Source organism: Xyrauchen texanus, chromosome 6 (genome assembly GCF_025860055.1).
Source record: "Xyrauchen texanus isolate HMW12.3.18 chromosome 6, RBS_HiC_50CHRs, whole genome shotgun sequence".
In the NCBI taxonomy this organism is placed as follows: domain Eukaryota; kingdom Metazoa; phylum Chordata; class Actinopteri; order Cypriniformes; family Catostomidae; genus Xyrauchen; species Xyrauchen texanus.
The window spans coordinates 39,539,359-39,555,876 of NC_068281.1; the positions used below are offsets into that span (position 1 = coordinate 39,539,359).

At 38.5% G+C, this 16,518-nt stretch overlaps 1 protein-coding gene across 1 annotated transcript; it reads left to right on the forward strand.

Annotated features, from left to right (window-relative positions):
• The first annotated feature begins 2,025 nt into the window (after window positions 1-2,025).
• Window positions 2,026-16,428, forward strand: usp14 (ubiquitin specific peptidase 14 (tRNA-guanine transglycosylase)). Its single transcript, XM_052127962.1, has 16 exons — window positions 2,026-2,189; window positions 4,199-4,344; window positions 4,436-4,468; window positions 5,061-5,165; window positions 5,241-5,344; window positions 5,449-5,507; window positions 7,033-7,163; window positions 7,313-7,393; window positions 7,631-7,713; window positions 10,628-10,742; window positions 10,829-10,894; window positions 10,991-11,083; window positions 11,164-11,301; window positions 11,402-11,462; window positions 12,244-12,351; window positions 15,699-16,428. Exons 1-16 carry the CDS (start codon window positions 2,174-2,176, stop codon window positions 15,833-15,835), a joined length of 1,476 nt encoding a protein of 491 aa, XP_051983922.1. The 5' UTR covers window positions 2,026-2,173; the 3' UTR covers window positions 15,836-16,428.
• Window positions 16,429-16,518: the final 90 nt, after the last annotated feature.

A 16,518-nucleotide genomic window follows, 5' to 3' on the forward strand; every position in this document is an offset into this window, starting at 1 on the left:
GATGTGATCCAAAGTGCATTTGAACAGCGGTGAAACACTTTCTTATGATGTGTTACATTCATACGAGCAGACAGAGAAGTAAGTTTGGAGCAGAAGAAATTGAAATAAACCTTTTTGATTTTGAAATAAAGCTTTACACTCAGCTAAAACTGTATTTCTAGCCATTTTACATGCACATGTTACCATATTTTTTTTAATCAAGAAACTTCACGTTGGATCATAATTAGTTTTTTTCTAGTAAGACCTTTGATATTAGGGCAAAAATCGTGTTCTTGGTAATCATTTTGTATTGTTTTCCTGTAAAAATATCTAAAAATCATTAAAACAAGATCAATTAGATGTATCTTGTTTTAGAAACAACACTGCATAAGATATTTAGGTTTTTCAGAGAATGTATTTTTAACATGTGTATTTTGTTTCACTGTACTGGCAGAGATTTTATAGTCAAAACAAGTGAAAAAAATCTACCAGTGCTGAAGAAGTAATCCTAAGTGTTTATAATATGTTACTGACCCCGAGTAATCTAACAGAATACATTACAAATTACATTTTACAGCATGTATTCTGTAATCTGTAGTAGAATACATTTCAAAAGTAACCCTCAAAACCCTGTTAAAGGGTTAAAATTAAAATGTTGGAGGCATCCCTTACAAGGGTGTGCCCCGCTGATGGGAAACATATAAAGATCTTTAAACACATAAAACATGCATTAGATGTAAATTAGCTAAAAAACAAATCTAGAAGGCAAATAGTACCCCGTAATGTAAATGCTATTTCCTGACACTGGTAGCAACATTTTGAGAGTTTACAAAAATTTTACCAAAGCTAGAGAAGCTACTTTTTTTAAAAACATTATTTACTGAATGCAATAGTGTATTCAAAGGAAATTACAGTAACAGATTATAAAATGATAAAACATTATAAAAAGAACAGAATCAAATATGTCTTTATTGTTTACAAAAACAAAACAAAAAATAATAATAATAATTTAAAAAAAAGTATGCGGTTGTTGAAAAAACAAGAGCGTCCAGATGTGATTGTAGGTTTATACAAAAAGCGTCATAGTACTCAGGATTGTACATTTGTGTATGAAAAGCTTTACCCAGCAAATTAAATCTGCTTACAAATTAAAAAAAATATATTTTTTTGTCTTTTTATTATAACAGCCAAATAAAACATCATTATGTTGGTCTCCATCGAATGACAGACTTTTGAATCCAAACGAATGAATCAATCCTACTATTTTGAAGGCTTTATCTTAACATGTATTAGCAAAGCCTTCGCAATTGGCCGGTCAACGCGCAACGTCAACGTTACGTAATTAATATACATATGAACAAGAGCTTTTTTGTTTATTGAACAAAAGACTTACATATACATGCATATATCACACACACAAAAACACTTAAGAAAACAGAAAACTCGAGGAAGAGCAAGGTAATAAAATACATTTTAAAACAAGATACAGTAAATAGAGACAGTCTACACAAAACATCAAAAGCAATATAAATTAAACTCAATAAATTAATACTACTACTACTACTACTACTAATAATAATAATCAAATAAAGCTAAATAATATGAATAAAATAAATAAAATAAAATAATAATTGTCACCTATATAGTTCTCTGCAGAACAGTAATGGATGACCCTGTCCCAATACCATCACTTGCGGTTTGGCCACTTCAGTGCGCCTGGACGAGGCACCTAATAAGTGTTCAAGACTGTCCCATGTCTAAAACATGCCAAAGTTCAGTGCACTAAATCAACACTAGTGCGAATACCGCTGTGGAGCGGATTTTCAGGCTAAGTGGACCGGTGTTTTCACATCTGTGGTGGTTTTCAAATCGGGATGGGCTTTTCTAAACTATCCAATGAAAGTTGGGAATCTCAATGGTTTGAAAACGCCCAATGTTTGGGAAAAGCCCATTTTTGTTGTGCTAAAGTTGGGAAGGAGTAATTAATATTCATGACTTAAGCCTTCGTCATACTAATTTCTCACCAGGGTTACGTACTCGCTCGCCGAGCGCATCGATCCTTCCAGCATGCAGTTGCAGCGTCATTGTGGGCCACTGTTTGAATGAAGTTTGGAGGCAGACAAATCTTCCGCATCACAACTCACATTCGGCCTTCGGAACTGCCGAGCTTTAAAAAAGACAAGCAAACAGAAAGATGCCCGTATTTACAGGTTTGCTCACTGTACACCTAAATCAGTGCTAGTCTTTAAAGTTTAGAGATGTGAGAGAAGAGGCAACGCAGTTAGCATGAGACATTTAGCTTCAGGCCTCAATAGCTAATTTCGATTAGAAAAAAACACGTAAAAGCTGCATAACAAGTAGAAAAAACGGACAGAAGTCTCTCTCTCTGTCATGTTGTTGATTTGGGAGGCGTGTTTATTTTCTATGCGAGTTTACACTGTGAATGTTCTGATGTCTTAAGCGAGCATCAGTGATGCAGCATGTTAGCTCACCGGCTAAACTGCACATAGTGTATTAAACTGGCTTTAAACACATATAGCTGTTGTTAATCAACAAAGACGTTTTATTGAATCAAACCTGTAATCATTGCACAGCAATCTATAGCTGTATAGTATATAACAACCTGCTCATTATTGTGTGTATTAGGATGAGCAGTTTGGCCTGTCATACCGGTCAAGTGAAATTATCCTCATGAATTTAACACATATGGAATAAAGCACATTTCAATTAGTTTAAGTTCAGCTTGTTTTTTTAATGAATAATTGCTGTATAACTTTCTTGTATAATGTGCGAGTTTAAAATTGATGCATCACAAGTTGTAGTTTGACTTGCATGCTTCAAAGCTGGTGTCAGGTTTACTATTTATTTAATCTAAGTAGATTTCAAACATATTTTTGCTAGAACTGTCAAAACAATATTTCTTTTTGTCGTTTAAGTTAATAATGCAGTATCTTATTTTGCAGGAGCGTAGCAGTCATTTTAAAAGTGTGTGGGGGTGGGGGGTCAGTAGGGGGCTCGCCCAGACCCAACACTTACAGTGCAGTATTAATATATGTATTTTAAAGATTCTGGGATTATAAAATTAGCTGCAAATATAAAGGACATCTTGTGTAGCACTTGCTTCTGTTTCACACATGACCGTAACAGACTGAGTACAAGGTATTCCTGAATACATTATTTAATCATTTTCAATAATGACAATTCTGCATGTGCACAATATAATTTTTTACTCTGTGCTTGTCAGGGCTGGACTGGGAAGAAAAATCTGCCCAGGACTTTACATAGCAACTGGCCCAAAAGTTGTTGAGCGGGGTTATTGGAGTGTTCGCTGTCCTTTTCTGCATATCGCGGCGCCGTTTTGTGGTCCGTTCTGCATAATGCGGTGGCTCATTTTAGCTTTAGCGGTCCATTTCGCGACTGACCCACCGGTTCACTCGGTTCTTCCGATGGCCAGTCCATACTGGATCCGCACTGGATCGGCCACAAAGTGCGCCGGCCCACCGGGAAAATGCCCAGTATGCCAGATTACCAATCCAGCCCTTTGCTTGTGCATTGTGGGATTTAAATGTATTAATGTGGCTCGAGTATTTTCACTACATTCCTCTAAATTCGTTCAGATCAATTTAATGATTCAGTGCCTATTTCTGGTGGTGACAAATGAGTGTCTTGTGTGATATGAATGGAGCCGTGTTGATTAGACTTTCTGACTGACGGTCTATTATGTAAGGGTTGTTTCGGCTCATGAAAATCACCTGTGATTGACTGGATGGTTGCTCAATCAGCCCAAAGTAACAAAACGCAAATAATCCTGTATTCAAATCCATTTGGACTCGGTATGGATTTATCTTGGAAAAATGCGAGGGACAAAAATCACCTTTTTAAAGAATGCAGGTGATGTGTCCCACATGGCTGCTACGCCCTTGTTCTTTTGTGACCAAATGCAGTCTCTCCTTTGGCTAGTCTGTTTAGATGGTGATATTTGATGTGTTTTGACTAGAGAAAATATGTCAGTTGTGTGTTAATGGAGTTTTAATACTACACTCCACAACACACTAACATCATTTCTGTAGCGGCAAAGAACAATGTGTGAGTTTCTGCCACTGTACAAAGTGTATCAGTATATAATGAGGCAGTATGTAACGTTCTTTGTATTATTTCACTCTCCGTAACATGCTAAAATGTGGTAGTGAATAATTGTGCTGTGTCATTGCTGTCTTAGTGAATGTGAAATGGGGAAAGGAGAAGTTTGACGCAGTGGAACTGAACACAGAGGAGCCACCCATGGTGTTTAAAGCCCAGCTCTTTGCTCTGACAGGAGTTCAGCCAGAGAGACAGAAAGTAATGGTGAAGGGAGGAACGCTGAAGGTAACGGTGGTGATAAGTCATTGGGAGCATTACTATTTGTTGTCCTAAAATGTTATTGCGATTGTGTGACTGGTTGTTCTTTGTTTACCAGGATGACGAGTGGGGAAATATCAAGCTGAAGAATGTAAGTATGGCTTTACAATGATCTGGAACATTTGTGAAGTATGGTCAATAACAAAGAACTTTCAGGTCTTTGCGACTCCTTGTGCTTTCAGCATCTTTAAGAGATCTGTTCAAGAGTTCTCCTGTGTTATTACACAATTTGATTCTGATTGGTCAATTATGGCATTCTGGAAAATTGACCATTTCTACAAGTGGTGTAGTGGTCGTGGTGTAGTGGTCTAAAGCACATAACTGGTAATCAGAAGGTCGCTGGTTAGATCCCCACAGCCGCCACCATTGTGTCCTTGAGCAAGGCACTTAACTCCAGGTTGCTCTGGGGGGATTGTCCCTGTAATAAGGGCTCTGTAAGTCGCTTTGGATAAAAGCGTCTGCCAAATACATAAATGTAAATGTACAGGGGTTTATGTTATGATAATGACCTCCAGACTTTACATTATCGCAGAGTGATACAAGAAGTAGGAAAGATGACTCCCAATACCCGGATGACCGGTGAAATTTTTATAAGGCTTTAGATCTAAAATGGCTTATCCTTCAGTATGCCATTAAAATTGTGAGTTTTCTTGAGTTAAGTGGACCTTCTTTCTTCTATGTAGGGGATGACCCTTCTGATGATGGGTTCTGCAGATGCCCTGCCTGAAGAGCCTGCTGTACGACCAATGTTCGTAGAGGATATGACGGAAGAGCAGCTTGCATCTGCTGTGAGTGTTCAGCCTAGTATGAGATATTCAGATCTTGGATCAGGATTATTTCTCTAATTTATAAATCATGTTCAGATGGAGTTGCCTTGTGGATTGACAAATCTGGGCAACACGTGCTACATGAATGCAACAGTGCAGTGTCTGCGCTCTGTGCCTGAGCTCAAAAATGCTCTCAGGAGGTATGTTTTAAGAGTACCCTTCATACAGTTTATTTGTGTTAAGTTTGAAGTTGTTGATTTTTGTGTAACCGTGTCTTCTTGTGGTGCTTTGCTTCCACCTGTAGGTATTCTGGTGCCTCACGGTCTTCTGGAGCTAATGCGCCCTCCCAGTACATCACAGCAGGTGTTGAGATTTCTCCGTACCTCAGAGCTTTATAGCTGTTGTACTGAAAATTCTAAAGGAGCAGTTTAGAATTTAGTTTTAGGTTATAAAATATGCTTGATTCTTTCGGTTGTTAACATGGGCAACACATTCAAGCAAAGCTGGTCTAGATTAATTCATAAAAGAGTATAATGGTGCCACCACACTGAGACTTTAGGCCTTTTCACACCAAAAGTGAAGCAAAAAAGCATTTCCGTCATTCATATGCAAAATACAACCTATCTAATAATGGGTTAATGGCATTACACTCCTTTTTTGTCCGGACCTTATAAAGGGAATTTTTCACCCAAAAATGAAAATTCTCTCATGTACTCACCCTCATGCCATCTCAGATGTGTATGACTTTTTTCTTCTGCAGAACACAAATTGAGATTTTAGAAGAATATCTCAGCTCTGCTGGTCCATACAATGCAAGTCAATGGTGATCAGAACTTTGTAGCACCAAATATCACATAAAGGAAACATAAAAGTAATCCATAAGACTCCAGTGTTTAAATACTTGTCTTCAGAAGTGATGTAATAGGTGTGGGTGAGAATAAGATCAGTATTTAAGCCCTTTTTACTCTAAATCTCCACTTTTACATCTGAAAGTCACATGCGGGACCTGTTCAGTTTCACTTTCACATATTAAATAAATGTTTTGGTCATTCAAGTTATTTCGTAATTACTCAAAATATTTTCTTGAAAAGATACAAAGTCTCCGTAAACACTGACATTCTTGAAAAAAGAAATGGTTGCATACATAGTTAGGAATAATGTTTTATTTCTCTAAAAATAAAGCAGTGAAACAATTGTTTAAAAATGCAGTATTATTAATATTTGACAAACTTGTTCACCAATCAAAGTCAAGTGGTGTAACCAACATGGCAACTATTCTGTTGTCATGTGACAAATAAATAACTAAGTGTTTTGAAAATATCAGGTATATTTGCATTTGAGATGTCAAATATTTTCAGGTCAGGTGGCATAACACTAATGGTGCATTCACATACAACTTGAACATTTTCGCCTCTCTTTGCTCGCGAGAGTTTGACCGCTGGATTATAAATTTGTGTTTAAACTCGCAATCGCGCCTACGACTTGATTCATTGTAAAGTACAAACAATAGCTGGAGACGCACATATTTTAAGAACTTGCCGGGTAGTTCAACTGCCTCGCTCCATGTCCTCCAAGCGATGTCTTTTTTTCGTCCGGCCTCTGTACATGTAAAAAAAAAAATCCCGATTTCTTCTGCTACTACATCAGTACGTCAGTGACATCCAGACAATCTCAATGCTGATAGGCTTTCGCTACAACGTGTCATGCAATTTTTCCGCTTGAGTTGAAAAATTTTCACTTGCGCGAAAACGTGAATGTAGCGATTTCGCGCGTTCCAGTCGCGTGCGTCATTTGCTTCATTCTTGCCACCTGCCGCGATAATAGAAGAACTTTTTGGTCAATGAGTTAAAAAAAAAAAAGATGATGATGAAATAAATTTTCTGTTCAGCTCTGCGTGATTTGTATGAGTCCATGGACAAGACCTCCTCGAGCATTCCACCCATCATTCTGCTACAGTTCCTGCACATGGCCTTCCCACAGTTTGCAGAGAAAGGAGACCAGGGCCAGTACCTCCAACAGGTCAGGAGTTAAACTAATATAAACAGATAAAGTCTGCTCTCTCACATGATTAATGATTCTCTGTAGGATTAATGAAATTTTAGGTCACATTATCTTGGCTGAATCCATATATTCTGGGTAATTTTAGCTGAAATGTGTCCATTTTCTAGGATGCCAACGAGTGCTGGGTCCAGATGATGCGAGTCCTTCAGCAGAAATTAGAACCTCTAGAACCAGAGACCCCAGTGGAGGTCAGGCTGCTGTAATATGTATTCCAATGACTTTGTTACTGAAACTAATGGGGATTTTAAGAATTTTTAACTGGGTTTTACATAACATTTATTTTGTGGATGGTAACCTTTGTTCTGCAAAATCCTCCTCAATGGTGGTAAATGTGCTCTTGTGTGAGTTCCTGTAGGATGAGGGTTACCATCTAGATATAACCAATTGTTTTAATAAGAAAAGAAAATATATATATTGAATTGCAGGCTGATGGTGAAAGTGGAGCAGCTGCCTCTACAAAAAAGAAGACCTTAATCGATCAATATTTTGGTGTTGAATTTGATACTACGTATCCTTTAAGCCTCTTTTATTGTCGCTAACATATGTTTATAGGATCTGTATCAGGATTGCTTTCTCAATCAATACTCACAGGCTTCTGTGTGCTGTGGTTGTTTTCACTTTAAAATACTGCATAGCTCCGTTTTCTTCTCGGGCCTTAACATGAACACGTGCTAAGTAAATGGACCAAGTCATAAGAAGTTTTATAATACTCTGCTGTCCAATGGTTTCTATTGTGCACATACACACACACACACACACACACACACACACGAGAACATTCAACGCACGTAGACCTGATCATTTAACACACAATGAAAACAAAAAGCAACATATTAAGTATAAAACGAGCTCTGAATAATCACAAAAAGACAAATAACTGAAATTTACAACAGCTAAACACACGAGTGCTGGAGAGAGGAATCACCCCGACTGAATGCCTCGCCAGCGGGCACGACCTCCCATTGCTAACCTGGAAGACCCTCAACAGATTACGAGTGGAACAGGGCAGGTGCAAAGCACTTATGAAAACATGGAACCACCAGACAGACGACACATGTATCTGCGGAGCAGTACAGACAGTGCCCCATCTACTGGAGTGTGAAAACGCCCCTCAGTGCAGCGCCCAGGACCTGGCTGAACCGACTACATCAGCTGTGATCTGCGCCAGATATTGGCAGAACGACATATGAGATTGCAACGGACTCGAAGAAGAAGACAACAAATAAAATAAGTGTATCTAAAATTGGCAAGAAGTCAAACTAAGCAGTACACATTAATCTGCATCATTTATTAATAACGCAAAGCATTGCTGGGAACTGGAGCGTGGCTTCATATTAGACTCGCACCTTGCTGAATAATGCTCACATCTGACATGAAACAGGAAATAAGTTAGGAAAAATATTGCTTTGAGGCTTACTTTGCGTAAAGGATAGCAGAAACAGCGCTTGTCAAATCATTAGGGCTTTTCACATTTTCTCAAGAATAATCTGCTGGGGAAGGCATTAAAGCACTGCAGATATAAAGATGAAAAAAACTCATATGAGCAATTAATCTGGAAAATAACCAAACTATCTGCAAAGATTAATGTTCTCTGAGGGGTATATGTTTATTCCTTGCATTTGTTTACAAATATATATTTCGAACGTGTTGTGTTTATAGGCCCTTAATAAAATGCATGTACATTTTACCCTAACATCTTCATTTTGGGGAAAAAGGGCTATTAGACACGTTATTACCGAACTAAATGTGCTCATCACATTTGCAGTGGTTCTATGATGTTTTAAAATTATCACAATTTTCACACCTTAGGGCCGATTTTCACGATTTCGTCTAGGGCCCCAAAAACCCACTGGCCGGCCCTGGGAGCGTGTTTAACATCTGAACCGGTGAAGGGAAATCAGGCGGCTACTCCTGGATCCAAGTGCCTGCTGTTTCCTCCACCTGGTTGTCTAATGGTTAGATGGAGACCTGAAGAGGCCTAAATGCCACAGTGTCTCGCACTGTGAAATTTGTTGGCGGATTGTTGATGATCTGGGTGTCCTTCAGCAAGGCTTTGTCTTTGTGAAGGATGCATGAATCAAGCCACATACAAGGTTATCCTGGAAGAAAACTTGCTTCACAATGCTACAGCCCACACAGCCAAGTCAATCAAGGTGTGGATGGAGGACCATCGCATCAAGACCCTGTCATGGCCAGCCCAATCTCCAGACCTGAACCCCATTGAAAACCTCTGGAATGTGATCAAGAGGAAGATGGATGAACACAAGTCATCAAGCAAATTTGAGCTGCTTGAATTTTTGCACCAAGAGTGGAATAAAGTCACCCAACAGTAATGTGAAAGACTGGTTGAAAGCTGTGATTGGAAATCAGGGTTAATCCACCAAAAATGTATTTCTGAACCCTTACTAAGTTAAAACATTGTGGTGTTTAAAAATGAATATGAACTTGTTTTCTTTGTATTATTCAAGGTCAGAAAACACAGCACCTTTTTATTATTTTGAGCCATTTCATTTTCTGCATATAAATTCTCTAAAGGACAATAATTTTATTTAGAATTTGGGAGAGATGTTGTCAGTACTTTAATGAATAAAACAAACATTTTCAATTTACTCATACACATCTATAAATTGTAAATCCAGAGAAACTGATCATTTTGCAGTGGTCTCTAAATTGTTTTTTCAGAGTTGTATATGGAGTTTATAAGGCATTTTTATTTTTAAAATAATCATCCAAAGCCACATCAGATAGGTTTTGAATCATCCTAGGGGAGGTTCTCTGGTTACAAACAGACCAATCATCGCAAATGTCCAGTGAGACACTTACAATGGAGGTGAATAGGGGCCAATTTTTGAATGTTAAAATACTGTATAGACACAAGACTTAAAGGGTATCCACATCAACATGATTTTAGTGTGATAAAATCACTTACAAACCTTAAGTTATAGCCAATTTTACAACTTTGTTACCATGACGATGTAATTTAAAAAGGAGGGACGAGTCGAAATACATTTTTGTGTTACGTATTATTCCACAAATGCTGTCGATTGAGCTTAACTTGTATTGAACCCGGAACATTCCTTTAAAACCTTACTGTCCTCATACTTCCCATTAGCTTCCAAGGCACCTACTGTGCTTCCTAGTGTGACATGCTAAACTCCATCTAAAACTTTTTTAAACTGCTTTATTTTTTTTAGGATTTTTTTGATAATAGATTTACCAATTTATTAATTGAGAGACATGGAGAATTTGTAGATTTACAATATCTTTTTCCACACCATTAATGAATAAGTGAAGGATAAAAAGTGATTTATAACACATGTTTGTCAAGAAAATAATCTACGATGTACACTTTTTAAATGTGAACCAAAAACAACCTATAGGTGAATGGCATATGTTAAATTCCTTAACCTGTATGTGTTCAGTATGAAGTGCACTGAGTCAGAGGAAGAAAGTCCAACCAAAGGCACAGAGAGCCAACTGCAGCTCAGCTGCTTCATCAATCAGGAAGTCAAATATCTCGCCACTGGACTCCGATTGGTGAGTTTACATCTGTCGCTCCACATAGGAAGTGCTACCAGTGCTCACAGTCCCTGTTAACATTTACCACTTTTTTTCCTTTCAAGAGGCTACAGGAGGACATCACAAAATTCTCTCCTTCCTTAAATAGAAATGCGCTCTATATCAAATCGGTATGCCTTTTTAAAAATTATGATTGTTTTTGTTTAGTTTTTTATCAAATATGCAAATTACAAATAACAGTCACTCATTACATTTCTCTATTTAAGTCAAAAATCAACCGTCTCCCGGCGTACCTGGCGATTCAAATGGTTCGCTTCTATTACAAAGAAAAGGAGTCTGTCAATGCCAAAGTCCTTAAGGTAGGTCTTTTACTCCGGGGTGAGTTATGTCTGATGTATGTGTTATTCATGATGTCATTATATAATTTTGCTATGTTTAGGATGTTAAATTTCCTCTTATGCTGGACGTCTATGAGCTGTGTACGGCTGAACTTCAAGAGAAGATGGTTTCCGTGAGGTCAAAGTTTAAGGAGGTTGAGGACAAGAAACTAGAGGAGCAGCAGCAGCAGCAGAAGAAAGCAAGTGACCTCTGATGTCAGAAGGAAAACAAAATAGTAGAAAAGCTGTTTGTAAAATAACAATCTTCATTGCCCTATTGATTTATTTCTCGTTAAACAGGTAAATCAGAAGGTTGGGGCATCTAAAGAAACAAAATATGAACCTTTCTGTTTTCCTGACGGTGAGTAATTGGTGCGAAACCTCTTAAAGGATATTTCACTCGGCCTCATGTTGTTTGAAACCCATATGGCTTTCTTTCATGGAGCACAAATGGAGATGTTAGGCAGAATGTTGGTGTCAGTCACCATTCACTTTCATTGCATCTTTGTTCCATAATATGAAAGTGAATGGTAAATGAGGCTAACATTCTGCCTAATATATACACTCACCGACCACCTTATTCATGCGATTATCTAATCAGCCAACTGTGTGGGAGCAGTGTAACGTATAAAATCATTCAGATACGGGTCAGGAGCTTCAGTTAATGTTCACATCAACCATCAGAATGGGGAAAAATGTGATCCCAGTGATTTAGACCGTGGCATGATTGTTGGTGCCAGACGGGCTGGTTTGAGTATTTTATTAACTGCTGATCTACTGGGATTTTTACACACAACAGTCTGTAGAATTTACTCAGAATGGTGCCAAAAACATCCAGTGAGCGGCAGTTCTGTGAAATGTCTTGTTGATGAGAGAGGTCAACAGAGAATAGCCAGACTGGTTTGAGCTGACAGAGAGGCTACAGTAATTCAGATAACCACTCCGTACAATTGTAGTGAGCAGAATAGCATCACATAATGCACAACACATCAAAACTTGACGTGGATGGGCTACAACAGCAGAAGAACATGTCGGGAACTTTATTAGGACCATAGCGTTCAGAATACAGTGCTCGGTGAGTGTAGAATTGGTGCTCAACTAAAAAAAAAAGTTAATTTACTGATAACTTTTGTTCTGTTTAGACTTGGGTTCCAACAACAGCGGTTACTATGATCTGCAGGCAGTTCTAACGCACCAGGGACGATCCAGTTCATCTGGCCACTATGTTGCCTGGGTTAAAAGGAAAGAAGGTGAATTATTGGAGATTTCGCTCTTCAATTTCTCAAATAATGTTGATGGGCCTCATTCATGAAACATGAGCGTAATGAATTTTTTTTTACACTTTTGTGAATCTATTCTAATTAAAATGATTGCATTACTGTAATTGTTTGGAAACGTAGGCCATTAACCTACTACGCACTTAAGTACGCAACATTGCAAGCTTGCGGTGTCACTGTACATACTTAACATGTACTCTTCTCATCATATTTGATTTTAAATGTCTTTAAACCAGATGTGTTGTTACTCAGGTAGCTAGCTATTAATATACAGTGAGGAAAATAAGTATTTGAACACCCTGCTATTTTGCAAGTTCTCCCACTTGGAAATCATGGAGGGGTCTGAAATTGTCATCGTAGGTTCATGTCCACTGTGAGAGACATAATCTAAAAAAAAAAATCCAGAAATCACAATGTATGATTTTTTAACTATTTATTTGTATGATACAGCTGCAAATAAGTATTTGAACACCTGTCTATCAGCTAGAATTCTGACCCTCAAAGACCTGTTAGTCTGCCTTTAAAATGTCCACCTCCACTCCATTTATTATCCTAAATTAGATGCACCTGTTTGAGGTTGTTAGCTGCATAAAGACACCTGTCCACCCCATACAATCAGTAAGAATCCAACTACTAACATGGCCAAGACCAAAGAGCTGTCCAAAGACACTAGAGACAAAATTGTACACCTCCACAAGGCTGGAAAGGGCTACGGGAAATTGCCAAGCAGCTTGGTGAAAAAAGGTCCACTGTTGGAGCAATCATTAGAAAATGGAAGAAGCTAAACATGACTGTCAATCTCCCTCGGACTGGGGCTCCATGCAAGATCTCACCTCGTGGGGTCTCAATGATCCTAAGAAAGGTGAGAAATCAGCCCAGAACTACACGGGAGGAGCTGGTCAATGACCTGAAAAGAGCTGTGACCACCGTTTCCAAGGTTACTGTTGGTAATACACTAAGACGTCATGGTTTGAAATCATGCATGGCACGGAAGGTTCCCCTGCTTAAACCAGCACATGTCAAGGCCCGTCTTAAGTTTGCCAATGACCATTTGGATGATCCAGAGGAGTCCTGGGAGAAAGTCATGTGGTCAGATGAGACCAAAATAGAACTTTTTGGTCATAATTCCACTAACCGTGTTTGGAGGAAGAAGAATGATGAGTACCATCCCAAGAACACCATCCCTACTGTGAAGCATGGGGGTGGTAGCATCATGCTTTAGGGGTGTTTTTCTGCACATGGGACAGGGCGACTGCACTGTATTAAGGAGAGGATGACCGGGGCCATGTATTGCGAGATTTTGGGGAACAACCTCCTTCCCTCAGTTAGAGCATTGAAGATGGATCGAGGCTGGGTCTTCCAACATGACAATGACCCGAAGCACACAGCCAGGATAACCAAGGAGTGGCTCTGTAAGAAGCATATCAAGGTTCTGGTGTGGCCTAGCCAGTCTCCAGACCTAAACCCAATAGAGAATCTTTGGAGGGAGCTCAAACTCCGTGTTTCTCAGCGACAGCCCAGAAACCTGACTGATCTAGAGAAGATCTGTGTGGAGGAGTGGGCCAAAATCCCTCCTGCAGTGTGTGCAAACCTGGTGAAAAACTACAGGAAACGTTTGACCTCTGTAATTGCAAACAAAGGCTACTGTATCAAATATTAACATTGATTTTCTCAGGTGTTCAAATACTTATTTGCAGCTGTATCATACAAATAAATAGTTAAAAAATCATACATTGTGATTTCTGGATTTTTTTTTTTAGATTATGTCTCTCACAGTGGACATGCACCTACGATGACAATTTCAGACCCCTCCATGATTTCTAAGTGGGAGAACTTGCAAAATAGCAGGGTGTTCAAATACTTATTTTCCTCACTGTATCGACAACTAACTTTAAAGCTGAAGTGTGTAATTTCTGTGCCACTAAACGCAGTTGCAAAGTTAAACTGAAAATGTTTTCAAAACAGATTTCTGAATACGCCCCCGATCTGTCATTGATCGAACAAACAGATAATCCTAGACGGGTCCCTCAAAACAAATGGGAATTTCTATAGCGCCAGAGACCGTTTACAATTTCCAAGAAAATTAACCTACGAATAACTTACTTGTAGTTGTCTCTGCATGTTACCGTGGGACATGAGTATTTTAACACACTTAAAAAATAAATCTACACACTTTAGCTTTAATGATTCAGTTGAACTGATTCGCAAACAGTTCATAAACATCTCGACCATTTGAGAAGGGAAGACCACTACAATATTGTGATTAAAGGTGCACTCAGTAACTTTCTGCTTGAGCCATTAAATGCCTACCGATGCAAATTTGGATGTTATAGTTCACCCAACTTGAACCCCTTGCAAAGTTTGTGTAGGGGAATTTCAGACTAATTTTAATGGTTCCTATAAAGTGGATTCAGACCCCTCCACGTTTTATGTTGCAGCCTTTTGCTAAAATGCTTTAAATTATTATTTTTTGTTTCACATCAGTCTAAACTCCATAACCCATAATGACAAAGAGAAAAAAACTGATTTTTGAACTATTTGAATATCACATTGACATAAGTATTCAGACCCTCAGCAGCAGGGGGACTGGTCAGGGTTGAAGGAATGCTGAAATGTATATAGAGATATCCTTAATGAAAACCTGGTCCAGAGCACTCAGGACCTCAGGCTGGGATGAAGGTTTACCTTCGAACAGGATAATGACCCTAAACTAGCCTTGAGTGGCCCAGCCAGAGCCCGGACTTGAACTCACTCAAACATCTCTGTAGAGACCTCAAAATGGCTGTCCACTAATGGTCCCCATCCAACCTGACAGAGCTTGAGAGGATCTGCAGAGAAGAATGGCAGAAAATCCCCAAATCCAGGTGTGCAAAGCTTGTCACATCATACCCAAAAAGACTCGAGGCTGTAATTGCTGCCAAAGGTGCTTCAACTAAGTGCTGAGCTAAGGGTCTGAATACTTACGTCAATGTGATATTTCAGTTTTTTCTTTTTAATACATTTGAAAAGTTATCAAAAATCTGTTTCTTTGTCATTATGTGGTATGGAGTGTAGGTTGACGTGAACAAAATAATAATTTGAAGCATTTTAGCATAATGCTGCAACATAAAATGTAAGGGGTCTGAATGCACTGTATGTCGCTGTGCAAGGGTAATAGCAAACAAGCCTTTAGTTAGTCTTTTTTGCATGGTTGGATAGAAAATGTCATGTTATTTGTTGAAAACCTAGAAAATGTGTCGACTAAAAATCCATTAAACTTGTTTTTATGGAGTGTCTTCTAAAGTTTCTAGCTGATATTGATTTTCACTCTTTCTACACAGATGAATGGGTAAAGTTTGATGATGATAAGGTCAGTGTTGTAACCCCAGAGGACATCCTGAAGCTGTCTGGCGGTGGCGATTGGCATATAGCATACGTCCTTCTGTACGGTCCACGACGTTTGGAAATACTTGAGTAACAGTGTTTCACAGGAGAAACTTAAAGCATACATAATTGCCATTTCAAAGCACTGTCTGTATAGATGTGCAATAAATCCTGATGTCTTTAAAAAACCTGACCTTAATATTTTCTGAACTCATCATGCATCAACACAAGCAGCATGTCAGTTGAGGGTGTTTCCCCCCATTCCATGGATGATAGATTTGATTGATGCAGTTGCTGGACTTGATACTTGTTTGGACTTGCAGTTATTTTCTAAATGTTTTCTCTATGCATTGTATATTTTTTAAGCCTGTGTAAATGTATTCATACTCACTAGACAGTATCCAACTGCAGTCATTTTTGGAAATGTAGAACATTGGTTTATTAAAGATGTTCTTGGCTAAGTTTTTGTCATTTTCTATTAAGTATGATATGTGGTCTCTCACCCAAAAATGTTACAAGGATACGTTGTGTGATGCTAGTCTGGTTTGAATATCTTTTGAATGTGGATTTTGTTACTGAAACATTGAGGATGCGCGTTCATGCACAAATACCACTCCTATCGTCAAGCTACAATGCAACAAATGCCATTGTAAACTTTGTCTTGAAAAACCCAAATACAGTTATGCAAGAAGACTTTCGTGCATCACTCTAATAAGTTATTGACTGCTAGCTTTTCATAAATGGTGAAAACATACAAGCATGCCAGAGATACTCATG